General features: G+C 35.7%; 13 protein-coding genes and 13 long non-coding RNA genes across 26 annotated transcripts, besides 1 other annotated feature; 15 read left to right on the top strand and 11 right to left on the bottom strand.

The window, feature by feature from the left end:
• Positions 1-211: 211 nt before the first annotated feature.
• SPOM_SPACUNK4.17 (NAD-binding dehydrogenase family protein) lies at positions 212-2,013 on the top strand. Its single transcript, NM_001019387.3, has one exon. It carries the CDS (start codon positions 539-541, stop codon positions 1,757-1,759), a length of 1,221 nt encoding a protein of 406 aa, NP_593960.2. The 5' UTR covers positions 212-538; the 3' UTR covers positions 1,760-2,013.
• SPOM_SPNCRNA.857 lies at positions 483-2,654 on the bottom strand. The gene has a single exon (NR_151239.1). It is a non-coding gene; the product is annotated as a non-coding RNA (long non-coding RNA).
• Positions 2,655-3,143: 489 nt separating this feature from the next.
• On the top strand, positions 3,144-5,147 carry pvg1 (Golgi pyruvyl transferase Pvg1). Its single transcript, NM_001356088.2, has 2 exons — positions 3,144-3,216; positions 3,299-5,147. The coding sequence occupies exon 2, from the start codon at positions 3,466-3,468 to the stop codon at positions 4,669-4,671; it is 1,206 nt and encodes a 401-aa protein (NP_001342900.1). The 5' UTR covers positions 3,144-3,216; positions 3,299-3,465; the 3' UTR covers positions 4,672-5,147.
• A 34-nt stretch (positions 5,148-5,181) lies between these two features.
• SPOM_SPNCRNA.3295 lies at positions 5,182-6,312 on the bottom strand. The gene has a single exon (NR_192662.1). It is a non-coding gene; the product is annotated as a non-coding RNA (long non-coding RNA).
• nnt1 (nicotinamide N-methyltransferase Nnt1) lies at positions 5,351-6,928 on the top strand. Its single transcript, NM_001019385.3, has 2 exons — positions 5,351-5,526; positions 5,620-6,928. Exons 1-2 carry the CDS (start codon positions 5,414-5,416, stop codon positions 6,272-6,274), a joined length of 768 nt encoding a protein of 255 aa, NP_593958.1. The 5' UTR covers positions 5,351-5,413; the 3' UTR covers positions 6,275-6,928.
• SPOM_SPNCRNA.3294 lies at positions 6,527-7,313 on the bottom strand. Its single transcript, NR_192661.1, has one exon. It is a non-coding gene; the product is annotated as a non-coding RNA (long non-coding RNA).
• Positions 6,983-8,845, top strand: SPOM_SPAC8F11.08C (esterase/lipase). Its single transcript, NM_001356087.2, has 3 exons — positions 6,983-7,028; positions 7,400-8,502; positions 8,556-8,845. The coding sequence occupies exons 2-3, from the start codon at positions 7,429-7,431 to the stop codon at positions 8,610-8,612; spliced, it is 1,131 nt and encodes a 376-aa protein (NP_001342899.1). The 5' UTR covers positions 6,983-7,028; positions 7,400-7,428; the 3' UTR covers positions 8,613-8,845.
• Positions 7,416-7,763, bottom strand: SPOM_SPNCRNA.3293. Its single transcript, NR_192660.1, has one exon. It is a non-coding gene; the product is annotated as a non-coding RNA (long non-coding RNA).
• Positions 7,995-8,535, bottom strand: SPOM_SPNCRNA.3292. The gene has a single exon (NR_192659.1). It is a non-coding gene; the product is annotated as a non-coding RNA (long non-coding RNA).
• An 18-nt stretch (positions 8,846-8,863) lies between the features above and the next one.
• On the bottom strand, positions 8,864-9,454 carry SPOM_SPNCRNA.3291. The gene has a single exon (NR_192658.1). It is a non-coding gene; the product is annotated as a non-coding RNA (long non-coding RNA).
• On the top strand, positions 8,965-11,061 carry cdc24 (DNA replication protein Cdc24). The gene is made up of 7 exons (NM_001019383.3): positions 8,965-9,095; positions 9,151-9,235; positions 9,290-9,317; positions 9,382-9,581; positions 9,640-10,303; positions 10,349-10,483; positions 10,525-11,061. Exons 1-7 carry the CDS (start codon positions 9,004-9,006, stop codon positions 10,824-10,826), a joined length of 1,506 nt encoding a protein of 501 aa, NP_593956.1. The 5' UTR covers positions 8,965-9,003; the 3' UTR covers positions 10,827-11,061.
• On the bottom strand, positions 10,946-12,375 carry brr6 (nuclear envelope protein Brr6/Brl1). Its single transcript, NM_001019382.3, has one exon. The coding sequence runs from the start codon at positions 12,115-12,117 to the stop codon at positions 11,224-11,226; it is 894 nt and encodes a 297-aa protein (NP_593955.1). The 5' UTR covers positions 12,118-12,375; the 3' UTR covers positions 10,946-11,223.
• Positions 12,376-12,855: 480 nt separating this feature from the next.
• Positions 12,856-15,377, bottom strand: SPOM_SPAC8F11.04 (U3 snoRNP-associated Cic1/Utp30 family protein). Its single transcript, NM_001356086.2, has 3 exons — positions 15,300-15,377; positions 13,913-15,172; positions 12,856-13,871 (listed from the first exon to the last, which is right to left on the bottom strand). The coding sequence occupies exons 1-2, from the start codon at positions 15,333-15,335 to the stop codon at positions 14,087-14,089; spliced, it is 1,122 nt and encodes a 373-aa protein (NP_001342898.1). The 5' UTR covers positions 15,336-15,377; the 3' UTR covers positions 12,856-13,871; positions 13,913-14,086.
• On the top strand, positions 13,025-13,942 carry mug130. Its single transcript, NM_001019381.3, has 2 exons — positions 13,025-13,373; positions 13,437-13,942. Exons 1-2 carry the CDS (start codon positions 13,051-13,053, stop codon positions 13,837-13,839), a joined length of 726 nt encoding a protein of 241 aa, NP_593954.1. The 5' UTR covers positions 13,025-13,050; the 3' UTR covers positions 13,840-13,942.
• Positions 15,374-15,771, top strand: SPOM_SPNCRNA.856. The gene has a single exon (NR_151238.1). It is a non-coding gene; the product is annotated as a non-coding RNA (long non-coding RNA).
• msh3 (DNA mismatch repair protein) lies at positions 15,621-19,038 on the bottom strand. The gene is made up of 2 exons (NM_001019379.3): positions 17,364-19,038; positions 15,621-17,328 (listed from the first exon to the last, which is right to left on the bottom strand). Exons 1-2 carry the CDS (start codon positions 18,858-18,860, stop codon positions 15,811-15,813), a joined length of 3,015 nt encoding a protein of 1,004 aa, NP_593952.1. The 5' UTR covers positions 18,861-19,038; the 3' UTR covers positions 15,621-15,810.
• Positions 15,856-16,073, top strand: SPOM_SPNCRNA.3290. Its single transcript, NR_192657.1, has one exon. It is a non-coding gene; the product is annotated as a non-coding RNA (long non-coding RNA).
• On the top strand, positions 16,422-16,679 carry SPOM_SPNCRNA.3289. The gene has a single exon (NR_192656.1). It is a non-coding gene; the product is annotated as a non-coding RNA (long non-coding RNA).
• Positions 16,818-18,480, top strand: SPOM_SPNCRNA.3288. Its single transcript, NR_192655.1, has one exon. It is a non-coding gene; the product is annotated as a non-coding RNA (long non-coding RNA).
• Positions 18,610-18,845, top strand: SPOM_SPNCRNA.3287. Its single transcript, NR_192654.1, has one exon. It is a non-coding gene; the product is annotated as a non-coding RNA (long non-coding RNA).
• A 58-nt stretch (positions 19,039-19,096) lies between the features above and the next one.
• On the top strand, positions 19,097-20,386 carry dph3 (diphthamide biosynthesis protein Dph3). Its single transcript, NM_001356085.2, has 4 exons — positions 19,097-19,171; positions 19,214-19,275; positions 19,335-19,622; positions 19,701-20,386. The coding sequence occupies exons 1-3, from the start codon at positions 19,129-19,131 to the stop codon at positions 19,467-19,469; spliced, it is 240 nt and encodes a 79-aa protein (NP_001342897.1). The 5' UTR covers positions 19,097-19,128; the 3' UTR covers positions 19,470-19,622; positions 19,701-20,386.
• Positions 20,386-20,734: an LONG TERMINAL REPEAT.
• Positions 20,735-20,859: 125 nt separating this feature from the next.
• Positions 20,860-21,144, top strand: rpl4102 (60S ribosomal protein eL41). Its single transcript, NM_001019377.3, has 2 exons — positions 20,860-20,942; positions 20,995-21,144. The coding sequence occupies exons 1-2, from the start codon at positions 20,872-20,874 to the stop codon at positions 20,999-21,001; spliced, it is 78 nt and encodes a 25-aa protein (NP_593950.1). The 5' UTR covers positions 20,860-20,871; the 3' UTR covers positions 21,002-21,144.
• ltv1 (ribosome biogenesis protein Ltv1) lies at positions 21,138-22,893 on the bottom strand. Its single transcript, NM_001019376.3, has 2 exons — positions 22,753-22,893; positions 21,138-22,616 (listed from the first exon to the last, which is right to left on the bottom strand). Exons 1-2 carry the CDS (start codon positions 22,753-22,755, stop codon positions 21,459-21,461), a joined length of 1,161 nt encoding a protein of 386 aa, NP_593949.1. The 5' UTR covers positions 22,756-22,893; the 3' UTR covers positions 21,138-21,458.
• SPOM_SPNCRNA.3286 lies at positions 21,492-22,179 on the top strand. Its single transcript, NR_192653.1, has one exon. It is a non-coding gene; the product is annotated as a non-coding RNA (long non-coding RNA).
• A 100-nt stretch (positions 22,894-22,993) lies between the features above and the next one.
• Positions 22,994-25,157, top strand: SPOM_SPAC3F10.16C (HSR1-like GTP-binding protein). The gene is made up of 2 exons (NM_001019375.3): positions 22,994-23,124; positions 23,234-25,157. The coding sequence occupies exons 1-2, from the start codon at positions 23,122-23,124 to the stop codon at positions 25,079-25,081; spliced, it is 1,851 nt and encodes a 616-aa protein (NP_593948.1). The 5' UTR covers positions 22,994-23,121; the 3' UTR covers positions 25,082-25,157.
• On the bottom strand, positions 23,198-25,397 carry SPOM_SPNCRNA.3285. Its single transcript, NR_192652.1, has one exon. It is a non-coding gene; the product is annotated as a non-coding RNA (long non-coding RNA).
• Between the last annotated feature and the right edge of the window lie 75 nt (positions 25,398-25,472).

Below are 25,472 nucleotides of genomic sequence, written 5' to 3'. Positions count from 1 at the left end.
TTATCGGTTAGAACACCTCGTAAAGCAAATTTTGTCATACAATGTAATTAAAACAGCCATGACGCTGCCTTCAAATACCGCTAATGATGCTATACCGGCTACCAAATTCCAACATACGTAAACAAATGAATATGTAAAATTGTTGAAACAAATGAAATGAATGACTTCTTCAAATATTATAAATAGAGGTGCTTTTCCTCTTCTTCAAACCACTTTTCTCCAGCTTGTGAATTCTATTCTATTTACAGTGTAACAAAAAAAAACACTTTTCTCTTTTAAAAACTTGGCAAATCCCACTACAATTTATTTATTGTATTTTTGCTAGATTTTCTCTTTTTTATATATTTATATACGACTTACAATTTGTCTCGTCCTTTTATTAAAAGCTTTTTTTTTGCTACAATTTAAAAGGCTGCGTTTGATTGTATATTTTTGACGATTACGATTTTTCACATTTACAAATATTTTAATCTTTTTTTTTTCAACTCTCCATTTTCTTCAACGAAACAAAACTTCTCTATTCTAAAATTTCTATATCATGATGCAAAACATTAAAGACGAAGCTTACAAAACCTACCAAAACGTCAAGGACGAAATTTCTTCCCATCTTCCACAATCCGCTCCCGAACCCACTGGCCCTCCTTTTAAGTGCGCTATCTTTGGATGCGGTGGTATTAATTTTGGTACTGCTGAGGGTCCTTGGAATAATTCCCAAAAGCTTGAACTCGTTCTTGGTCATCGTTTACAAGTTGTTGCTCTCTTGTCCCCTCACAAGAGTTCCCACGAACGTGTCCTTAAGCAAAAGGCTGAGACTGAGTACGCCTCTTCTTATGCCAACACTCGTGAATTTTATTCTGCCGATGAATACCTCGAATACTTAGACAGCCACCCCGAGGAGAAGCCCGATGCCTACATTATTGGCATTCCTCCTGAGACCCATGGCTCTACCCAAAAGGGAGCCGATTTGGAATTGGCCATCCTCAAGCGATTCCCTGATGCCTCTCTTTTCATCGAAAAACCAATTTCTGCCGCTCCCGTCGAGGATGCTTTTGCTGTCGCCCGTCGTTTGCCCTCTGAATCCGTTATCTCTGTCGGCTACATGCTTCGTTATTTGAAGACAGTTCAAAAGGCCAAGGAGATAATCAAGGAAAAGAACTTGAAGGTTGTCAGTACTGTAGCCAAGTACAACTCTGCCTACATTCACAACTCGAAGAAGTTCTGGTGGATCATGTCTGAGTCTGGTGGTCCAGTCGTCGAGCAAGGTACCCACTTTTGTGATCTCTCTCGCTACTTTGGTGGTGATGTTGAGATTGATAGTATCAAGGTCAACCGTGTTGAGTGGGATGACCCTAGCGGCAAATTAAATGCTATGCCAGTTGATGAGAAGACAATTCCTCCAGAGGAGCGTATTCCCCGCTTTACCGCTGCCTCATGGAAGTACAAGGACGGTGGTGTTGGTGCTTTTACTCACAACATTACTCTTCAAGGTGCCAAGTATGATACTTGCATTGAAGTTCAGGCTGATGGTTACTACCTTCGTATCGTTGATCTTTATGAAGAGCCCGTCTTGTATGTTCGCTCTCCTGATTCGGACGAAGAAAAGGTTTACAAATACCCCAATGATGACCCATACTACAGTGAGTTCAAGATCTTCTTGGATGCTGCTGAAGGTAAGGGTGACAAGAACCTTATCCATTCCGACTTTTTGGATGCCGTCAAGACCTATGAGCTTACCAAGGCCATCACTGAAGCCAAGTAGGTGTTTTATTTTTTTGGGACGGTGATTTCCAAGTTTGCAAGAGAAAAAGAAATCAAGTTTATGTCAATTTTGCATATAAAATGTTTGTTTGTTTAAGGAAATATGTATGGTATATGGATACTCTAAATAGTTTAGTCATGCCTTGAAAAGATACCCATGATGATTTGGTATAATGTTGATTATGATTTTATTACAATGGGTGCCGCAGAACGCGGATTAGAATGAATAAATAATTTTTTTTTTGTTTGCATAGATTATGCGGGAAGGGAATTAAAGTGTATGTAGGAAATACGGATGTAAACAAGAGTGATCAACAAATAAATAAGTATCGAGGGAAAAGATTTCAAAGTGGAACATTTTGTTTTTAGCCAAATTAATTTAGTAGCAAAAAAGCTAACAAACATGTTGTAAACACAAAGTGTCAAAGTAATCTTGATCATTCAATAAGTACAGGCTAGTTAATTCTAGTAATAGCAAGCGTAATTTGCGTCTACCATATCTCCAAAATCAAACAACAACAACTTTCTCAGCAATTTTCATACTCAGGGCATGATTTTGCTTTGAGAATTTTTCTCCTTCCCACTACTGTGCTCCTCACCGTATCCCAACACAGGTTGATATGCCTACCACCTTTGTACGCAGGCATGGTTTGCTTTAACCCCTGCAAATTGCAAGCTCAACCTGCCATGCCAAATTGTAAACAAGTACCCAACACAGTAGAGAAAACAAAGCATTCAGGCACGTACTTATGATTGTAAAAGAGACTCTTTCTTTGTTTATTGTCTGGTCATTGTTTACAATTGACACTTACGAGCCCAACAAAGGCGCTCCTACCATTTTCTTAGCTGACATGTAAACAGCAAACTTTATGGTCGGAGTGGACATTGTCTGAGTTTAAAAGATGACGGGGCGTATAACTTGAGGCGGAGTTTTCGGCAAAAGCCTTCCGGGGTGCACCTAACAATGAATATTCTATCCAGGTAATTTATTGAAAAATCTCTCGATAAAATTATTTTTGTAAACATTGAGAAAGGAGCAAAGACTTTACATATTCTCATAAAAAATTTCATATTTGATATGAGAATATAACGTAAAGAGTCTATGTGCGTTAACCTCCTCTATTATCGTTGGGATGGAAAGTTTTTCACCTTCTATCAGATCTGATCATCGGAAACGCAAACGCCTCGGAAAATCGCAATTAGATGTAAGCTGTAACGTGAAATAAAAATGTCAAAATTGAAGCCCGGCCACCAGTAAAAGAAGAAAGTGTGGTGTAAATTACTTCTAGAGTCATACTAGCTCGGCTTTACGAATTGAAAAGTTTGGTGATAGCACACGGTATTCGAAATTACCCTTTGCGTCCTAGCATTTAGAGGTTGCCTTTAACCAAACACTACACCAAACGGTGCTGCGAAGATTCCTTCTCCTAATTTATAATACACTTGGTTAAATAATTGGTAAGTGTTATTATTTGGTGTAATTTGACTACATTGAAATTTTTTGTCGATCAAATGCTAATTTTTTTTTTTCTAAATTTAGTTTGATAATCATTATCCTATCCAACTTAATACTCACACCTCGCTAATTATTGTTCCGGGATTATCGAATTTAATTTCTCCTGTCATTAAAAATTTTTACGACGATAGACGTGTGTCGTTCTTTTATTCTATCGTTTTTCTTCCTTTCTTTTTTTTTCTCAACTCAAAATGTTCGCAAACATTAATATTCGAAAGTCCGTGTGGCTTTTTCTCCTTGCTGCCGTGTCTTGCACGCTGTTTATCTACGGCGTGACACGCACCGACTTGCAAACTTTGAAGAACCCTAGTAGTCTAACTTCTCCTTCCTCGTCTACTTCGGTTGACAAGAAAAAGCCCCTTTTCACCAAATCACCCAGAAATAGTGCTTCCTGTGAATCCACCATCACTCTGCAATCCAACTTACTCTTCACTTATTACAAGCATTACTTTGCAGGCATCAAGAAGGTTGCGCTCATTGGGTTTCCTGACCACCCCAACAAGGGTGATAGTGCAATCTATGTTGCTGAGAAAAAGCTTTTGGATGCTTTGAATATTGAGGTTGTCTACATTACTGCTCAAGAGGCTGACTACTCTGCTTCTGAGTTGAAGTCGATCATCTCTGATATCCCCAGAGATGAGTTCGCACTTGCTTTCCACGGCGGTGGTAACTTTGGCGATTTATATCCTGACCATCAGCATTTACGTGAACTTGTCGTGCGAGATTTCCCTTCCTTCACCACCATATCCTTCCCTCAATCTGTCTGGTATAATGAACAACAACTTCTCGAACAGGCCTCTATTTTGTATGCCGAAAATCCTAATATCACTTTGGTCACTCGTGATAGGCAAAGCTATGGTTTTGCCGTTGATGCTTTTGGCAAGCATAATGAAGTTCTTCTTACCCCCGATATCGTCTTCTTCATGGGCCCCATCCCTGAGATTCGCGAGGCTACTCCCATCACTCATGATGTGTTGATTCTTGCTCGTCTCGATCACGAGGGTGGTCAGCAACATGGTGCTGAAGACTATTATCGCGATACTTTGAATGCCGCTAACTTGACCTACAGCGTTGAGGATTGGCTCTTGTGGGATCCTCCTGTTGCTCAAAATCCCGATTCTTCCTTTGATGATAGAGGCCAAGCTCGTTACGAAGCTGGTGCGGAATTCCTTGCCTCTGCTCGCGTCGTCATTACTGATCGTCTCCATGCTCACATCCTTAGCACTTTAATGGGTATTCCTCATATCGTCGTTGAAAACTCCCAAATGGGAAAAATTACTAACTATCATAATACCTGGCTACATGGTTGCACATTGGATGGTGTCAGTGTAGTCGTTGATTCCGTTGACAAGGCTTTGTCTTTGCTTCTCGAGTGGAATGAGGCCGGCTACTTTTAATTCGCATCATGAAATATAATTCTTTAGCATTTTTAACTCTTATTAATTCTCATTTGTTCCTCCTTTTATTTCGCAAAAGGAGCTTATCTATCAATCAGCAAACTAAAAGTCTAAATGGAAATAGGTCAATGGATTTACCAATCACTTGCCTCTTCTTTTAGGCTTTCTATTTTATAATTATTTGTTTTCTCTATAGCCTGGCTGTACGTTATCTATGCTTGCACGATCAGCTTGTTTTTAAACCGACCGTGCATAAAGAATGCAAATGGTGGAATAGGGTTCTCAACTTTTTTTTCCAATTTTACTTGCTAAATTTACTTTGTTTTATTAGCTATTTGTTTTATTTTACAGTTATTTTTTTACTTATCTATTGAGCTGAGTAAACTTGGTTCTTATACTTATTTTAATACGCTCTCTATTTACCCAGAAATTATTCAGAGAGAAATAAATTTATTTTCATTTTATTAAAGTTTACTTAATTAAGTTACCATAATGTTGAATATTTTTTTTGTACAACTTTGCTTGTGTTGGTATTAGACAAAATACTTCGTCCTTGAATGTGAACCGAAAGTAATTGAGTATTCACCGAATACTGAAACCATTTCATTTCCTCAACGTTTTATTTTGGTTCCCCACAAGAGAATTATTAAACTTCATCGCTAATTGAATTTGCTTTTTTAATTACCTTACCACCTTACTTTAGCACGAATTCTAATATCCTCAAAAAAGAAGTTCAGGAATCATGGCCGATAATGATTTCGAGGGATTTGGAATTTTTGAAGAACCTGAAGGGTTTCGACCTTCTACTCCTCCTCCTAAAGAAGTTTTACACACACGAGTTATAGTGCCGAATGGGTATGATTTAAAACCACTCACAGGCTAGACAGATAGCTTTTTTTTATAAACAATATATAGAGGTTAGTATATTAACATCGTTATGTATAATAGACCAGAAGAAATCAAGTTGCGATTGGTAGGGAGTCATTCATTATGGGCACATTATCTCTGGAACAGCGGCATTGAATTAGCCAACTATATTGACAAAAACCCTGACACTGTACGTGCAAAAAAGGTACTTGAACTTGGAGCTGGAGCTGGTCTTCCTTCCATTGTTTCTGCTTTTGACGGAGCAAAATTTGTAGTTTCGACTGATTACCCTGATCCTGCTTTAATCGATAACCTTGAGCATAATGTTAAGCAATATGCTGAAATAGCCAGTAAAATTTCTGCAGTGGGATATCTCTGGGGTTCTAACATAAAAGAAGTCATGTCGAATGCTGGTTTTAAAGACAATGAGGTGTTTGATATTTTACTGCTTTCTGATTTAGTTTTCAACCATACTGAGCATTCAAAGCTGATAAAATCTTGCAAAATGGCTATTGAAGGTAATCCAAACGCTGTAGTCTACGTTTTCTTTACCCATCACCGTCCACATCTGGCTAAAAAAGATATGATCTTCTTCGACATCGCTCAAAGTGAGGGTTTTCAGATTGAAAAGATTTTAGAAGAAAAAAGAACCCCTATGTTTGAAGAGGACCCTGGCGCTCCTGAAATACGTGCTACGGTTCACGGGTATAAAATGACTATTCCTATCCCGGTTTAGGCTGCAAATTTGCAAGCGCTCAGTAAAAAATAACATATTCATCACTTGGAAAGATTTAAGGTTCTATCTGAGCAAAAAAAAAAATAAATCCCTCTTTTGAGCATACGCTTCTTTCGTTACAAATTGGGGTCATCTTTTAAAACTATTGTCATCATTCAAATACCCTTTGCCAATTGTTTGGGTTTCAAAAAAGTAGCAATTGGTATGTTGATATTTGTTTTCGCTTTTTTTTTCAACTTTTGTGAATATTCGCGAATGGATTATTGGTTTAGCTGGGTTTCATTGCCTTGCTTGTCAAATACTGAATAAAAATCAATTTTTTTGCTTTCAAGGGCGTTTTACTTCCTTTTCTTTTTCCGCTTTATATCTTAAATATTTTTGTATTTTCATGTTTGTCTTAGGTTGTCGTCATAAATTTTCGAAAAATATATTAAAAATGATCAGATTTTCTATCCTAATCACACTTTTCGGTGTAATCAAAATTTGTTTCTTTTCATTGTACCGGTTTTGTTTACTTGAAATTTCCTTTTAGCGGTCAGATACTATGGAAGTTGGCTTTTTCAGAGACAACTTAGTTAACAGTCGACTTAATGTAATACAGTCATTTTTACAACGTTTTTAGAAAAAAATAGCTTTTGTAGGTTTGATCCCTCTATCACAATGATTCTAGTGTTCGCATATATAGTCAGTCCACTTACACCATTCACCATCATCTACCCGTTTATTCGAAATTAGTTTTGTACCGATTGTTTTGGTAAGTTTATTTCTTTAAGAAGAAGTATTTCATATTAAAAGAATATTTGAATAATAATGGTTATTTTGTTCTATGTTTGGCTGTGCTATTGAGTTAATGCCCAACTCGATGATGATACCAAATGCGCATAATGTTTCAAAAATAGTGTACCAGATCATTTTTGGTTTGATGAATCTCTAAATTAAATAGAAATGGATATCTGAGTGACACGATGATTACCGTGCAGGGGTCTTGAGGGTTGGTTCGTATTTATGCTTTTTCTCCCAATGTGGACTTCGTAATTTCTTCAATTGAAAGTCATCAGAACGAAAACAGACATGATTATTTACTGAAATTATTTTATTTTTCACACATTATATTAACCAATTTAGTATTGAGACAAAAATCATTCCATGTAGTAATGGGGTTTGCGACGATTCTTTATTCTATTTGGGTAGTACTTTCATCTTTTGTGATTCTTTCAGCATACCAGCTGGAAGTTCGCAAATTTTTGGTTAAGTTGTTGTCCAAGATAGTCATCGGTGCATCTGAATCAAATGTTGCTTCTTTTTTTGCTTTTGTTTCAGAGAAAAGCTTAGAAGCGGCAAGCGTTAAGTTCGTTGCTACTATAATTGCTGAGCGTATGGGTGCCCAATTTTCTTCTTTCTACGACAAAATATTTTTTGTTGATATGCTTGGCCTTGGATCCTTGTTTGCTTTGGCCGCTGTTAATGTACTTGCCGCCCGAAAACTCGAGTCTGAATTACCCGCATCTCTTGAACCAAGCATCGGTAACCGCGATCAGCAAAAAAATAGCTCACTTGCAAAATGCTTCAGTAGGTTATTTATCAATGATTTACATGGGACAACCGTCAAACGCTACCCATACATCTCTTATCTTCCTAACTGGCTTTTAGCCAAAAATAATGCTGAGCGTCTCGTTTACAAAAGTCACCTTTTATTAAACGCTTATTCACCTCCAAAATCTGCATCCGCATCTTCTGTTATTGTTTGGGTTTGTGGTGCTAAGAAATCCGAAAGCATTATCATTCCCTACCTTTCATCTTTAGGCTTCTTCGTAGTGGTTCCCAATTACGCCCAGCCTCCAAAATTTCCCCTTTCCGATGCCGTCGAATTTGTATCTTTGTGTGTAGATTGGATAGTAGAGAATGCCATCTATTATGATGCAGATCCAGAACGTATTTTTTTCCTAGGTGAAGATACTGGTGCGTCTGTCGCTCTTGAGAGTCTAAAACACATTCGACCAAACTCTGTAAAAGGCATTTTTGCTCTGTGTCCCCGTTCTATTCAAAATTTAGTGTGGACAAATCAATCCACTATTCCTATGATGACATTACATGCTGGAGATGTCAATCCGGTTAGCGACAGTAATGATAGAGAATCATCCGAAAAGGCATCATTGATTAAAAATTTTGTTGTACCTGGTGCTGTCCCTTATTATTATGAATTTACTTCTCCAAGAACAATCTCAACGGTATGTCAATATAGTAAATTCCTTATTTCGTTAATCGTTTACTAACCCGCCAGGCTACGTTCATCGCACGTTGGTTCTTCTTAGTAGAAGATAATAAGAAAACAATTTAATTTTACGAGTGCATTCCTTCTCTAGATGGGTAGTTTTAAGTTTGTTTTAATATTTTACAAGCATATGCTTTTTTGTTTGCTAGATGTTTCATCTTTTTTGACAAGCATCCCAAAACCGGATAGATATCTGTTTTAAATGAATTAAATATTATATTTGGTTATATGCTGTTTATTGTGTCTTCTTACTTAAAATTTCGATTGTGATATGAAATAACAAAAATAATGACAGCAAACAAGTTTTTAAATTGTAAAAATTTTATAAGTATTGTTCAATATCATTAGGCGTAACAGTATAAAAACAGATGATACTAAATGGAGTATTTAGGCAGCTGTCAATTATCTATATTCTATCAACTACTAATCTTAGAGCAGTAGTAAATTTAATGATTATATGGATTTTCCAGGTCTGATTAAAAAAATAAAAGAAGATCTAGAAAACCGCTTAGTTGAGAAATCTAAACAACCAGCATTCACTGATTACTGGTGAGTAGATGCTAAAAGTTAACGCATATGTAAAGAGTGGCTACTGACAATTTAGGTTAATAAACAAAACTATCAGCTTGTTAAAGGAGTATCCCTCAGGGTTTAGCTATCCCATTTTAATTAACGAGATTGAATTAGCGGTAAGGAATCTACTTACTCTACAAGTCGATAAAATCTGACATGCATGAACGTAGTGCTCGGAGAGAAATAAATTGGACAATGGTAACGAGAAAGTTTACTTTTTTTTTTGGTATAAAGAGATATTGACCTCCTTTTTTGTAAACAGTTTTTTCTTCTTTGGAATGGTTAACGAAATCAGATGCAGTTATTTATTTGGAAGACCAGTTTCATTTTCATTGCTATGATTATTATTATACCCCAATACCGTCTTTGAAGCTGAAAGATAGTGAGGAGAATACGTGCGAAATGATTTTGCATTCCAGTTTTTATTTACTCTTCCATGAACCATTTAACATTTTGAAAGGTGTAAGGTTTTTGAATATCATCTCCTTTATAACAGTGATTATCTAAGACCTTTATTTAGTCAACTTTACGCTTTTCTCAGTCACGCATCCATCAAAAATGGTATTTACGAAAGCAAATACGTTTCCTTCCTACAACTAGCTTTGTTCCAGTATTGCAATATGCTGCATCAAAAAGTTTTGTGAAATCAATGGTTGAATCAACTGAACATGAATTCTTTCAAATACGTGATATTACTATAAGCAAAAGTGATCAAGGTGTGAAACGAATTACTGTGGAATTGGGTCGCATCATTTCTTTAGACAAAAAAGGTGCTTTTCTTATAGACAACAATACCAATTTTATACATTTCTCAGGGACTTACCATGATTTCCCTAAGCTGCTAGACAAGCAACAATACCTACTTATTCCATTTTGGAGTACCGTTTGGGAAGGCAGTACCAACTGGCAGGATGGAATGATCGGTATTTTGGTAATTTTAAGTGAGAATGACTTTGAAGAAAAAAAATGCGACTCCTGGCAAGTGGGACGCTTAGCTGCCGTTAATTCAAATTTTCTTGTACTGGATAACAATGGTCAGCGAGTGAAGATATTGTATTCCAATTCTCAAAAGCATTATTTCAAGGATACCTATATTGGAGATTTGCTATGCATTAGCCCAATCAATCATTCTTCTGACAATCTAAGTGATTATTCATGCGTTAGTGACACAACGACTGAAATTCGTAAGAAATGGTAAATTTATGGGATTGAATATTGATTTATTTTAGTGTCAAACTTGGAGAACCCGTTATCCTCAAACTTTTTGAGAAATGATTTATGCAAGTTCTCCAACCTTTTTTCAGGTGTTTCTGGGCATTTAAAAATTCAACCGTTAACTTTGGTGATCACCGGATTTGTAGCGAGTAAGGGTTGCTTGTTTTACGAAATACTAATTGAATGATAGATTTAACCCGCCAATCTGATTTAAATACCAGTTTGGTCTTGCCGGAAGTAAATCCATTAACAGCAAAAATGGAGGTAATTGACTGTTTAAGGAATAGTTTTTGGGCAGCTTTACGACCGAATTGTGTTTCATATTTTGCGTCTATGATTTCCGGCTTTAAAGAATTATTCCAAAAAGAAATGGAATTTCCAATATACCTGGATTTGAAGTCGTACAAGCTCGGATTCCATTGGTGTGATATTTATGTGGACTCAGAACACAACTGCCATATACAAAAAATAAACTCTCTGCCGTGTGAATAGCCATCGCCATTATCTGAATAATTATGTCTAACAAATAAAAATCAAACATTGAATGTTTGAATGAAAAGATGTACAGTTCATTCAATCATTCTCCGTTTTAAAAGCTTAGTTTGCTTAATTTACTAATATACTACAGTTTAAAAGGCTTATAAATAATGCATTTTTCCAAAAAAGAAATTCAAAGTTAGAATATTAATTGGCTCACCCTTGTGAGAAACAAAGCAATACGATACAATGAACAGCTAAATTAACAAAATTATAAAAGAAAATGAATCCGAATAACGAAATTTGTATGCCAAATTAGAAAGCATACCAATAACGTTCAAAGTAATGATATAAATGAAAGTGATGAAAAATGATTTTAAGAAAAATGAGGTTAGTAGAAAAATGAAGACGTTCAAATTTCTTCCTCCTGAGAGGCAGCTTCGATAAGGTTTCTATTGGAAATATCAGAAAGATTGGAAGGAAGGAATCTACTGGACGGTATCATCGCCGGGATAGCGTTGGCAGCATAATCGTGGATATTTTGAGAATGTCTAGCTCTATAAAGACCAAAGGCGTAATTGGATGTTAGTAGACTTCCAAATACAAGAATGAGGGAAAAAACCATAGTTTTATAAGAAATATGACTTATAAAAGCGTCTATAATCTCAGCAAAAACTAACGCTGCCAACTTTGTAGAACCGACATTATTAGAACTTTCCATTTTACATTGTTTCAGTTTTTGACAAACTTCAAAAATAGCAGGTCCTGGAGAGTCACAGTTAATAGAAAGATATTCCCGTTGACAGTCAGCAGCTTGTTCTTCTTGCAGTATTTTATGATACTCAACACGATTTCGGACATCGTTTTGAATGCCAAAGACAATTTTAAACAAAAAATAAAGAAAGATTGAAGCAACGCACGCATTAAACATCAGTTGCAAATAACCACTAACAACGATAGGTATATCTCGATGAACATTTGTCCAATCTGAAACATACACAGAATCTTGATTGTTGGCTTTTATGATCGCGTTCGAAGAATTGGACCTCTTAGTCAACGCTCGAGTACGAGAAGAAACCTGATTTGAAGAAGAGTTGGGCTTTGATTTTCGCAATTTACGCCTGACAGTCGACTTTTTGAGATTTTTTTCGTCAGGAGACATTGAAATATCCATTGGCTCTGGATCATTCTCATTCTGGGTTTTTTTTTTACTTTTCAAAATTTCATATTTCGGTCGAATTGGCGTATTTAAGACGGAATCAGGCCCAATATCCGGCATCGGTACATCTTCAACGTACATTTCCATATTTTTCTATTTTAAATAACTTTTTAAAAAAAATGCAAATATGAATGAGTGTTGGAAATCAATACTAGGGAATTGACTGGTGATTTCTCAAACCATGAGTAGATTGAAAAAAGAACGCAATAATTGATTATCAAGAAGCAAAAAACAAATTTAAACTCTCAAAACTTTTTCTTATTATTAATAAGAAGTGCAATTCGTAAAAAACCACTGCTTTCGCCAAGTATATTCTTGAGGTGCCTTAACTGCTTGGTAAATGGTAATTATTACTGTGAATGGTATATTTACAAATGCTTGTTCAAGCTAAATTGAGATTATATTGTTAATATACACGAGTCCTTATCCTTACACTTCAATTTAGAAAATTTATGTATAGATGTTTAAGTACTATGGTTTTATAAACAATTATGTTTTGAATGTTAAATAAAAACCTGCAACTATATTTCATTAGCATGACGCTTCAATTCGTATTTTAAAGCTGTAATATGTTAAATTATGCTATTTTATATACCTTTTTTTTCTATCAAAAAAACAATTAATATCTGAGATTTTGAATATATTTTATTTTCGTTTGTATTAAAAATATATGTAAAAAGCGAACCCGCCCAATATTTATATTGTAAACTAAATTAGGCTCTTAATAATTAGTGTAGAATAATTACCTTTTAAATGTTGCTTTTAGTGTTTTCAAATACTTACTCTATATAAATCGAAAAATGAAAGAATTGGAATTTCGTAATTGCTAATTATTATAACAAACGGAATATGTAGAATGTTTTAAAATTCTATTCTGGTTTACCATTTGTTTACTGATACATATTTATTACAGTAGTTTCAAATGTAAATAAAACGTTTGTTTACCATACAACAGATGTCATCAATACCACTATTGAACGACTAAGCCAAACTTAGAAATTCCCAAAACAAAGGATTGCAATGATTTGCAAATATATATATTTAGCCATATTCGTATTTGGAACAGCAAGGATCCCAAAACCTAGCGCTTGTTTACCTGGGGATTTTTGGAAGACAAAACAGGAAATTGAGGTACAAAAGAAAATAGATGAATTTAACCAGTACAGGATATCTGCCCTGTGGTCTATGGTTTCAAAGATGGAAGATCCGACACTTAGTGGACTGGATGGCAGATACATAGTTGTAGATCAAAATCAATTATATTTATCACCTATTTCAAAAAAGTCTGAAAAGCTGATCTTTCGGTTTAATTTAAATCATAGAGGATATCTCGAGGTGAAAAGGTAAGCATTACCAAACTAGCAAAAACACTTCAATAAAGCAGGCACTAATCCTTCATACAAAAGCGGATTTAGAGCTTTTATCGAAAATAAATATTCTCCACTGGTTTTTCATGCTACTAGTTGGACAAATGGATTTTCCATTGATGTACAAAAAACAAATCCCATATCCTCGTATACTCCATTTGTCATGCAATATCTCAATTCACCCTGGTTTTCTGCTTGTAGAGTTGAGTCGGGAAATTGGCAAGTATTTGTAGGAAGGATGAATATGAATGAGCATGAGCACTGCTACCCAATGTCACTAATTATGAAGCGAGAAGATACTTGGCTCAGATATTATCACAAAAACAATAGAAATCCGATAGACTGGAAATTAGTCCAAGATTGTGCAATGTGGCCCGATGGATATCCTGGAACAGGTAGGGAATCAGAAAAGGGCTCCAACCTTGAAGCAATTACCCGTTGATATAATAATAACCCTACAAAAAGATGTTCGTGCTTACGCCATAAGTATTTTGTCTGTTCAAAATTACTCTTACCTTACGAATTATCAGACGACTGCTTGTTCAACCTACAGTCGCTCATTTATTTCCTATAATAGTTGAATTTTCAAATAATATTTTGAGACCCAAATAAATCAATTAGCCGTAGAATAACAGTATATCTGAAATTATATATACACATACAAAAAACCCATTCATGCTCCCGAAATTTTAGTGCTTTACCTTATTCTTTCCTGCCTTTACCTTTTTGATAGCAGTAGTTCCATTTGCTTTTAAAGAGGACTGAGAAACTTTAGGACTGGCTTTTGCCTTTTTGCCCTTTGAATCCTCATCACGGTTAGTTGTTTTAGCGGCATTTTTAACGGATAACTTCTTAGGAACTTCCTTCACCGTAACCTGTTTCTTATCACTAACGTTTTGCTGTTTTGAATCTTTACTTTCCTTGGCAACTTCAACCTTTTTCTGCTTTTTCTGACTGGGTAAAGATTCTTCATCACTTTTACGCTTTGAAGATGCAGTTTCCTTGGTTACCACTTTACGAGAGCTAGCAATCAACTCTTTCAAATTTGGATTATTCCAAAGTGGGATAGCAATGCTTTGGCTTGTTTTAAGATGAATGCTAGCGATCCCCTTTGCCCCATCAGGCACAATATGTTTGGAAACAAATTGTAAAATAGACTCGACGTTTTCAGCCAGTTCAGTACTTGTATTGGAAACATGTCCACATTTAATCATAAAACTACTGCAGGGTGCAGAATTGAAGTATGTGGCGCCATAAGCAGACACAACTTCTCGCTTTAACTGTTCAGCAGTACCCTTAGATATTTTTACAGGCACAGGGACCTTACTTTTTTGATAAAAAGTTTTACCAAGGATACGGGGGAGCATGGGAATTACACGATCATCAGCTAAGAAAATATCAAACTGATCGCGCAGTTGGCGTTTCTGTTCGTAAGAGTTCCATTTGGCTTTCAACTTGCTAAGACCAATAACCCGAGTAACCACTTTGGACAAGCCTGCTTCGTTAACTAAGTCCTTGTAAACGCGCTGAGGATCTTTTACAATCAGACAAGCCTCGCTTGAGGAAGGAATAACGGGATTTTTTATAGCTATTTTGTATGGAATAAGTTTTCTGTTATTCCCAATAAATTTCAAAGTAGCCAACTGCAACCACACCGGTTCTATATCATCTTGCTCATCTTCCAACAAATTGGTCTTTTTTGATTCAGAGTCAATGTTTTCAGATGACTTCCTCTTAGATTCATATTCTAAAAGAGCAGAGCAAACCTTTTCAAGCTGAACAACAGTTAGATCATACACATATATTTCGAAAAAATTTTTCTATTCTTTTTTTAAACCGAGCAACGACAAAAATGTTTATCGTTAGATTTTTTAAAAAAAGATTTAATTAATAAATACTTACAGGAGCATCGCTTCCTAATAATTCTTTTAATGCCATCTCCAGAACAGGAAGTATTGTAAAAGGGTGGTGGTTTGCACTGAACAAGATACAAGTGAAACCGGCCGCTTACTCCTTGGAGTCCGCTCTCTAAAAAATTGTTGGAGAGCAATTAAATAATTAATCGATCTAACTATCCCTTTTGTAATTTTTTATTTGTTTATGCTCTTCTTCGTTAAAAAGATAAACTCGTTTTGCTAATCATATTCTCCAAAATTGCGTTCTATAGATGGGGAGGTTACAGACGTCTTACCGATTTTCACAACAATTACAGCGAAAAGCATATTGACGTTCTCTACAAATTGAAACTCTCATATTATTCTGGACACTATATAGGAGCCCCCATTTTTAAGTAAATCAATAGCACAGAGCAAAAGAACTTAAAACTGATGTATAGTTGCTTAAATTTATTTATACAGTAAAATCTTATGTGTTGAGTATCCTAATAAAGTAGTTAATTCAGTAATGCTCTCTCTCAGATTTCTTCGAAAGCGGTAAGATCATAGAAAAGCCTTTTAAAATCAATCTCTTCGGCATTAAGAATCATTAATAGTTTTGCAACCTTTCGTATGAAAACATTTTTCCTTGCATTTCTATGCTTCTTTTCGTAATTTTCACTAATTTCGGTTGCACGACTTAAAATTGAAAACGGAATTCCTGCCATTCTAGCAACATTTAACCCATAACTTTTTGAAGCAACCCCAGGAACCAATTTGTAAAGAAATGATATAGACTGTGAAACGCTAGTCTCAAAGTCTTCCTTTGATTTTAAGTAACCCATGTGAAAGCAACGAAGTTGCCCTTCAAACCTTCTTTCTAGTATTCCTAAACTAGGAAAATGTGTCACAAACAATAAATAAGATTTTATATATTGATTTAAATAGTGCAAGACTGCATAAGAAATAGCTTCTCCATCAATAGTACTAGTACCCCGACCTAATTCGTCAATAATGACCATTGATTTTTCTGTAGCCTTGCTTAAAACCTCCTTGGTTTCGAGCATCTCTACCATAAAAGTAGACATGTTCACAGAAAGGTTGTCAGATGATCCCATTCTGATAAGAATCGAATCAAAAATAGGAAGCAGAGCACTTTTTGCTGGAACAAAGCAACCACTTTGAGCCATAATGGCGCTAAGTGCTAATTGTTTAACAAAAGAACTTTTTCCGCCCATATTTGGGCCCGTAATTAACAAACACCTGACACCATCAGAACTTAGATGAATATGGTTAGGTACAAAAGATTTATCACTTAGCAATTCAATCATTGGATGTCGAGATTCATGTATTAACAGCTCCTTATCTGAAAATTCTGGCCTTGTATAACCCGATTGAGAAGAAATCCGGGCAAAAGAAATTAAGCAATCCAATGTCCCCAATACTGTTGTAACATTTCGCAATTCATTGTAATGTTCAGATATTCTAGAAAGAAATGAGCGATAAATTTTTTCACTTGAAATTGTTAGGTTTTCTTCATGAGAAGACAATTCAATCAAGAGAGATTGAATTTTTGGTGTATGAAACCGGAAAAGAGATCGAGTAGAACTTAACTTGATCCAATCTGGTGGAATTTTTTTACATCCTTTAGAAACTTCAATGCAGAATTTGACATTTCCCCAAATAGAAAACTCCAAATTAGGATATTCTAAATAGTCTCTCAATTCTTGAAGGTGAAAATCCATTTCAGTTCTGACCATCAAAATACTCATTTTCAGCTCTCGAATTTCCTGTGCCAACTCATAATCTACATCGTTTGGCTCTTCTGATAAATCAAAATTGTCAATATCCTTGAACATGTCAACCTTGTTGTTATTTTCAGCTTCTTTTTGATCAAACATTCCCAAGAAATGATCAATGATAGACGATATGCTAGGAAGCTGTTGAATTAGTCTTCTAAGCAATGCTGACTTAAAACAAGAGTATGAATTTTTCGAGAAAGCAGATGCGGCTTTATAAAAACCCTTCAAAACATGGAACATTTCAGACGGAGTGCACTACTGTAAGAAAATGAAACAGAAAAATAACTTACCCTTTGATAGTAGATTCTGGACAGACCCTTTTCGAGATCGGGCAATCTATACAGCATTTTACGAATTGCTTGAACTTGACTATTAGAATTAAAGGCTAATTCCTCAACCGCGTCCAGACGCTCGATTATATTTTCTTTATCAACCAAAGGCTTTTGAAGCCATCTCTGAAGCATCCTTTGTCCAAATCTTGTGTATGTGCGATCTAACACCCAAAATAGGCTACCAACAGGTGTATGATCTGTTTGATTAACGAAAAGCTCAAGACCTTCCAAAGCCTGTTTACTTAAAACCATAGAAGAAATGCTATCAAAAGGTTGATAAAAGTTTGAAGCAACGAATAGATCTTCCAATGAGAATTCCATCAAATAAGAAATGGCCATGTCCAAACAAATGATTGAAAGAGAATGTAAAGACTTCACCTTTTCCATGTGTAATTCTATAATTTTGCTACCGGACATGATGCATTTAGAAGAAAAGAAGTCCTGCAAATTCTCCAATGCTAGTTTCACGTCCTGCTGAACAGCATGTTGCACACGCACTACTCTACCGCAAGTTTTTTCAGTTGATACGTAATGATTCAGTAGGGCAACCGATTCGGAAGATAACTTGTTCGAATATATCAATTCACAAGGTTGAAAATGAGAAAGTCTTGTTTGTAATTCGCTTCTCAAAAAATCATCTTGAAAATGATCATAAACAGTAGTTCCAGATGATAATTGTATGGCAATTAGTCCAACCTGAACTCTTCCTGATTTTGCTTTGCTCTTATCAACATTATCTGCAACACATAGGATAAATTGGGAAGCTTGTAGTGTACCATGCTGTGTTTGCTCAAAGCGAAAAAAGCTATCATCTAGAGTAGTCCCCTTGGTAAGCACGCGAGCAACTCGTCTGTCAAACAGAGTGTTTCTGCTAGAGCTAGTTGACTTGAGAGCGGCTGTTTCAGTTTGTCGAACAACAGCAACTTTGAGACCAAAATTAATGAGTCTTTCCAAGTGATAGTCAATACGATACGAGGGAACACTAGCATTTAAAAAATTGTGCTCAAAATAGCAACTAATTCCTAACACCTCAGAGGCTATTTTTGCATCCTTCCCAAAAAATCGGAACTTATATCCTACTTCAATTGCCAAAATAGTTTCTTGATAATTTTTCTTCAATTCTAAGTATTGCTGCTCAAGTGGTGTGAAAACAGATTTCTGTTTAGTAGGTTTCGATGCTTTTCTTTGCACTAATTCTTTATTTGAAGTAGATTTAACCGTACGAATTCTCCTCTTTCGTTTTATGCTTATAAGAGGCGCGTTCTCATCAATCGAAGAACTTCCCTCATCTTCTTGATAGCTATTTTTTGAACTACCAACATTATTTTCTAGTAACTCTATGGCTGGACCACTGAGGGCAACCATATCTTCTGATATTGCTCCTTCATGTAAATTATCTGATAGAATATTAATAGCGTCGCATTCATGAGTAATGTTATAACTCATTCCTCTCATGTAATAAAGCGAAAATAAAAACTGTACAATCAAATTTGCTCAACATAGATTTGTAACGCATTTATAGTTTCTAAATGAATATAGGCGGACGTTTTAAAAAATACAACAAAACGGTAACAAGTAAGTATCGTTCTCCTCTAAATTACAGTAGATTCCATTTATGTTAAACTTAGCTTGTAGTTTTCATTATGGGCGGTTCCCACATATAAAACAAATTTTTGGTGGAGTGGCCACGCACCTTCTGCCAGTAGTGCATTGAAGCGGCAAAATGTCATTTTACGACGAAATCGAGTTAGAAGATTTCACGTTTGGTATGTATTTGTTAAAAGTTGAATACTTTTGCTAATTAAAAGACGCCGGTACGAACTTGTACACTTTTCCCTGTCCTTGTGGGGATCGCTTCGAGATATCTTTGGTATGTATTGATACGCAATTTCTTAATATTTTGGAAGTTTATACTAATTCATTATTTAGGAAGATCTTCAATTAGGGGAAGATGTTGCTCGTTGCCCAAGCTGCAGCTTGATTGTCCGGGTGATCTATGATGAAGATGAATTCATGGAAGTTGATAACGATGCTTCTACAGCACCTATAATCATTGCAGCATAATTTTTCCCTATAATTTCTTATTTGGTTTTTTACTTCTATTTATTCTCAAAATGTCTTGAAATTACGAAGGATAGGAGGGCTACTCTTTACATCGTGATATCCTCAAAATTTATTTGTTTAGTTTTCTCAGATCACTGGTTTTGTATTGGCATAGTACGTTTGTTGTTCATTCTATTAATAATTAAACTGTATCTTTTTAGTTGAATTTGTAAGTTTTTAACAACACTTTAGGCAAGTTTTTTGAGCGTACGACTTTTCCAAAGATTATTTTGCCCATATAATACAGTTTACTTATAAAATAATTTCTATTACCACTAGCTTCCGTAAGCATGCGCACCTCAACGGTAACTTTCTTTCTTCAAAATTAAAATGAACAACGCCTCTGCAAAACATTAAGGGAAGAATGGAAGAAAATTTAAAGAGAACTTCATTAGGAAATAACAATCTTTACTCGAAACTAAAAGCCCACCTTTAGCTATTTTTGTTAAGTGATAAATTATTGCATTTCTGCGTATGTTTTAACAACGCATAATTTTAAAACACTTTACGAAACGAGTTTAAGTTTATAAAATAGCTTTATAACTTATTCTTTCAAAAAAACGTTTTCATTATTACAAATAATGGATAAATGCTATTCAATTTATTCTTCGTTTCAAGATTGTGGAATTAAAATGAATTCGTACTTGTGCTCAACGTAAGTACGTATTGAAGTCCAAGTTGCGATCAATTCCACAGAATTTTGAAATTTCATTGCTAAAGCATTTGAAACTTATCAGTTGAACTAAAAGCCAGCTACTTAACAGTATTTCCATCAATTTACTTATAAAGCAATATCATTCCAGCTTTAGTGCGACATACCACAGTGGAATCTCAAATTTATTTAGAAGCTTAAAAGGGAATTTAAACATTACGCAAATGTAAGCTACGCAGTTTGGTATCTAATTTAAGGATACGTAGAACTGCGGTGAGTTTTCCTTGTGATCTATTATATTACAATACACAGGTTGTATAAGTAGCAACTGAGTATAGGTATTGTATTAACTGGGTTATAATGTTACCTATCACTAATATAGCTCATAACTGAACTGAGGAACGAGGTTCAGCAGTAGCTCTATTTATAGTATTCAGATAATATTGATCTTAATAGATTATCATTAAGATCAATCTCCATATCGTATCATACATGGTACGATATATAATTAGAACATGTGACATATAGTGATACTCAACGTAGTGTATCATAGCGTAGTGTAGTATTGCTGACAGCAAACTTAATTAACGAACTTTTTATAATATGTTATTGCATATAGCACGACGCTATCTCATATGCCAGAGCCAAAGAAACAGTCACATTTTCGTATATCTAACATGTGGCCTACAATACATTTTTACCACTGCCAAGATGCGTGATAAATGGAGGAAAAAACGCGTGCGTCGTCTCAAACGTAAAAGAAGAAAGATGAGAGCCAGATCGTAAGTCTAATATAACTGAAATTTTTTGTATTTTTTGCTAACTGAGAAATAGTAAATAGATAGGCTCATCCATTTGCGCCCTCACTAAGGAGCAATGAGTAAATTGCAATACCTTTGAAATAACTAGCTCAATTTGGCTTGCAAAGGACGCAGAACATTTACTCAAATAAAATTTCACTTTATCAACCAATTATATATATATATATTTATCATGCGTACAAGAGTAGTAATGTTTGTTTTGCAGCATGTTTATTTTGTTCTCGAATTATTAAATAGATACCCTAATGGTGTTATCTCGTCTGTAAGCATAAAGTATTTTAGTATGGGACTTAGTGGATAGTGTCATTTATGAACGGTTCGGATGATCGTTCTATGTAATATGTAAAAAACTCTAAACCGTAAAAAAAATTAATATTGTGTATAACGAAAACAAAAACAAAAACATTAGTATGCCTAAATAATAAAAAAACTCCCCCTTTTGTCCAAGATTCACAATTAAATAGAAGAAAATCACTATCAAATCCTAGCACGCCCAAGCATTTTACGAACATTGTCAAGCTCTTCTAGAGATGACTTTTTCTTTGAATTCGACATACGCGATGGTGCCTTTTTCCGACCTAAAGTAGGCCCATATGAGACTAAAAACTCATCCATAATATCGTTGAATTGATTATCATTTACCAAATCAAACACATCCTTTTGATCTGGATCAATTAATTCGCGCTCGTCTTTAATGGGTGTGTACTCTTCTTCTACTTTGTCAAACCTATCATCTAATAAAGTCAATCCTTCATTTCGGAAAAGAGCTGAACTACTCATGGACACGGAAGAAAGGGCAGTTCGAGCTTTACGTTTGGTTTTTGATTTAGACTTGGAGGAGGACACCAGTTCAGGTACCTCGTCGCGTTCTTCGCTTTCAGGTTCGTCGGAGAAGTCACCGTCACTGCTAGCAACGTCAGGCTGTTTCTTTTGCTCCAGCTTAAACTTTTCAAACTCTATTTCCCATTCGGATTTTCCAGCCTTTGCTGCAGCTGCTTCATCATAATCCTTTTCACCTTCCTCTACGAACGGTTGAGCATAAAATTCACTTTCGTCAGCCTTCCCGCTAGCCACCAATTTCTCAAACTCTTCGTCAAAATCCGAAGTCTCTTCGTCATTGATATCAGAATGTTCAAGCTGCTCAAGCACTTCCCTCAATCTCGGATCCATATCTGGTTGAAAACCAGATATAGCATCGGGTACACTTTGCTGATCTTGATAAGTTCTTTCTAACTCAACCTCAGATGGTAATACCTCTTGAGGCAAAATGCTTGGCTGATCTCTTAGCTGAATTTGTTGCTTTTTCTGCTTATCTTGTGTTTTACGAGTTGCAGGTGCTTCAACCCAAGTAGCGTCTTCATTTCCAATATTTCGCAAATGCTGCATGTAATCATATTCAGTGTCATCAAAATAGATACCATAATTAGCTGCCTCGCCTTCATTGGGACGAATAGTGCTACCATATTCTTCATCAAGAGTTTGGCGATTTAAGCGACGTGCAGTTTTGTTTAAAGTTTCAGCTGAAACTAAAACACGTTCAGTAGCATTTTCATCATGATACTGAGGATCTCGTTGAGAACGATGGACGAGATGAAATGTTTGTGCTTTATTTTTATTCACGAACTTTTTCTTACCCTATTCATATTTTCGTTAGTCAACCAACAATTCCCTATTTGACAAATAAATCAAGATTAATAGATTGCTAAAATACAATTTTCTGTTCAACCAACAATCGCACAGGCAAAAATTTATTTTTTTATTCATTTCTTACCATTTTGACCAATTGTTAACCGGTGTTTGATGATTTAATTAAAAAGGAATATTTAAAGATATTTGACCGGTTCTTTAATAAAAATAACTGCTCAATTCCCAATAAAACGCTAGTTTGCACAAGTTCACTTATTGAATTCTTGTAGGTATTCTTTTATACCGATACATTATGTATCCTTATTACTTCGTGACTGCTTTAAAGCTCACTATTCTTCGCAAGTGTCAATTAGTAAGTCTAAAGCAGAGTCTCCACCATCGTAAAGGAAATTTTGGAGCTTTGGAATTATTGGGTTTTTGGGAATTAAAATAGTGTTACAACAGGAAAAATTTTATATTTATTTTGCTAAATTTCAGCAGTTTGAAAGTAATTATGGTATGTCAGTAACTTAACAACTCTTAAAGTTAGACTTGTGATTTTCTCTTTACATGCAGCTTATGCTGGATTGTCAATTGAAAGCTTTTTGCTAATTGTCATTGAGTAGGTTCTTCCAAAATCGAAAAATCAAATTGGACTGGGTAGAGCGATTCAATCAGATTTTACCAAGAACAGGAGAAATCGTAAAGGTGGTTTAAAACATATAGTTGATTCAGATCCCAAGGCACATCGTGCTGCTCTACGTTCGGTTACCCATGAAACGGATCTGGATGAATTCTTAAATACTGCCGAATTAGGAGAAGTCGAGTTTATCGCAGAGAAACAAAATGTTACTGTGATTCAAAATCCAGAGCAAAATCCCTTTCTACTTAGTAAAGAGGAGGCTGCTCGTTCAAAGCAAAAACAAGAAAAAAACAAAGATCGTTTGACGATTCCCAGACGTCCTCATTGGGATCAAACAACGACAGCTGTCGAGTTAGATAGGATGGAGCGTGAATCATTTTTAAATTGGCGTAGAAATTTAGCACAGCTTCAAGATGTTGAGGGTTTCATTGTGACACCGTTTGAGAGAAACCTTGAAATATGGCGTCAACTATGGCGTGTTATTGAACGATCAGATGTTGTTGTTCAAATAGTAGATGCTCGAAATCCGCTCTTTTTTCGCTCAGCACACCTTGAACAATACGTTAAAGAAGTTGGTCCTAGTAAAAAAAATTTTCTTTTGGTGAACAAAGCAGACATGTTAACAGAAGAGCAGCGTAACTACTGGTCATCTTACTTCAATGAAAATAATATTCCTTTTCTATTTTTTTCAGCTCGTATGGCTGCGGAAGCTAATGAAAGGGGCGAGGATCTGGAAACCTATGAATCCACTTCATCAAATGAAATCCCTGAAAGCCTACAGGCAGATGAAAACGACGTCCATTCTAGTCGTATCGCCACATTAAAGGTCCTTGAAGGTATATTTGAAAAGTTTGCTTCTACCCTTCCTGATGGAAAGACTAAAATGACATTTGGGCTGGTGGGTTATCCGAATGTCGGTAAGTCTTCTACTATTAATGCATTGGTCGGCTCTAAGAAGGTATCTGTATCTTCTACTCCTGGAAAGACCAAGCATTTTCAAACTATCAACTTAAGTGAAAAAGTATCATTATTGGATTGTCCAGGTTTGGTGTTTCCTTCTTTCGCAACTACTCAGGCAGATCTGGTACTAGATGGCGTACTGCCAATTGATCAACTTCGTGAATACACAGGCCCATCGGCATTAATGGCTGAAAGAATTCCTAAGGAAGTTCTTGAGACATTATATACTATAAGGATTCGTATTAAACCGATTGAGGAAGGTGGCACTGGAGTTCCGTCTGCTCAAGAAGTTCTTTTTCCTTTTGCTAGATCTCGTGGTTTTATGCGTGCACATCACGGTACACCTGATGATTCACGAGCAGCCCGTATTCTTTTGAAGGACTATGTAAACGGTAAACTTCTTTACGTCCATCCTCCACCTAACTATCCAAATTCTGGCTCTGAATTTAACAAAGAACATCACCAAAAGATTGTTTCTGCTACGTCTGACTCGATTACTGAAAAGTTACAACGAACAGCGATATCCGACAATACGTTGTCAGCTGAAAGTCAGCTTGTTGACGACGAGTATTTTCAGGAAAACCCGCATGTGCGCCCAATGGTAAAAGGTACCGCTGTTGCCATGCAAGGACCCGTTTATAAAGGCCGTAATACTATGCAGCCTTTCCAACGTCGTTTGAATGATGATGCATCTCCGAAGTACCCGATGAATGCTCAAGGCAAACCACTTTCACGCAGGAAGGCTCGCCAATTGACAGCTTTAGAGCTTGGTGTTTCACCCGAAGCACTTTCCTCTGCAACTTCAAAAAAGCATAACAAAAAAAACAAACGGTCAAAGCAAAGAAGCGGTGTTGTGATTGACGATTACTGAATTTAAAAATGTGTTTACTAGTCCTTTAATTTTCTTCATGGTTTGTGGCATTAATAATACTATTATTAGGTTTTTACTTTACAATATCGTTGGCTTTCGACATGCCATGTCTGTAATGCGTACTTTGTATAAAACATAATTTTCAAGTAAACCTTTATGACATGGCGGTAACAGTAAAAGTAAGAGGATGTGTGAATATAAACACAGTTAAAAGTTCCTGTTGAGAGTTTGTAGAGAAATTTATGCCTGTCAACTTTTCTACTTTTTTGCATCCATAGCGCATCAGTATTTGTACAAATTGTATGTAAAGGCAGTAATAAGAATATCGGATAACTTCTGATGCTCCCTAACACTTAATTTTTGTTTATTTACATTTAGACGAGTTGCCATG

Source organism: Schizosaccharomyces pombe (assembly GCF_000002945.2).
Source record: "Schizosaccharomyces pombe strain 972h- genome assembly, chromosome: I".
In the NCBI taxonomy this organism is placed as follows: Eukaryota; Fungi; Ascomycota; class Schizosaccharomycetes; order Schizosaccharomycetales; family Schizosaccharomycetaceae; genus Schizosaccharomyces; species Schizosaccharomyces pombe.
Note: the sequence above shows the minus strand (reverse complement) of the source record. Positions and strands in the feature narration are given on the sequence as shown.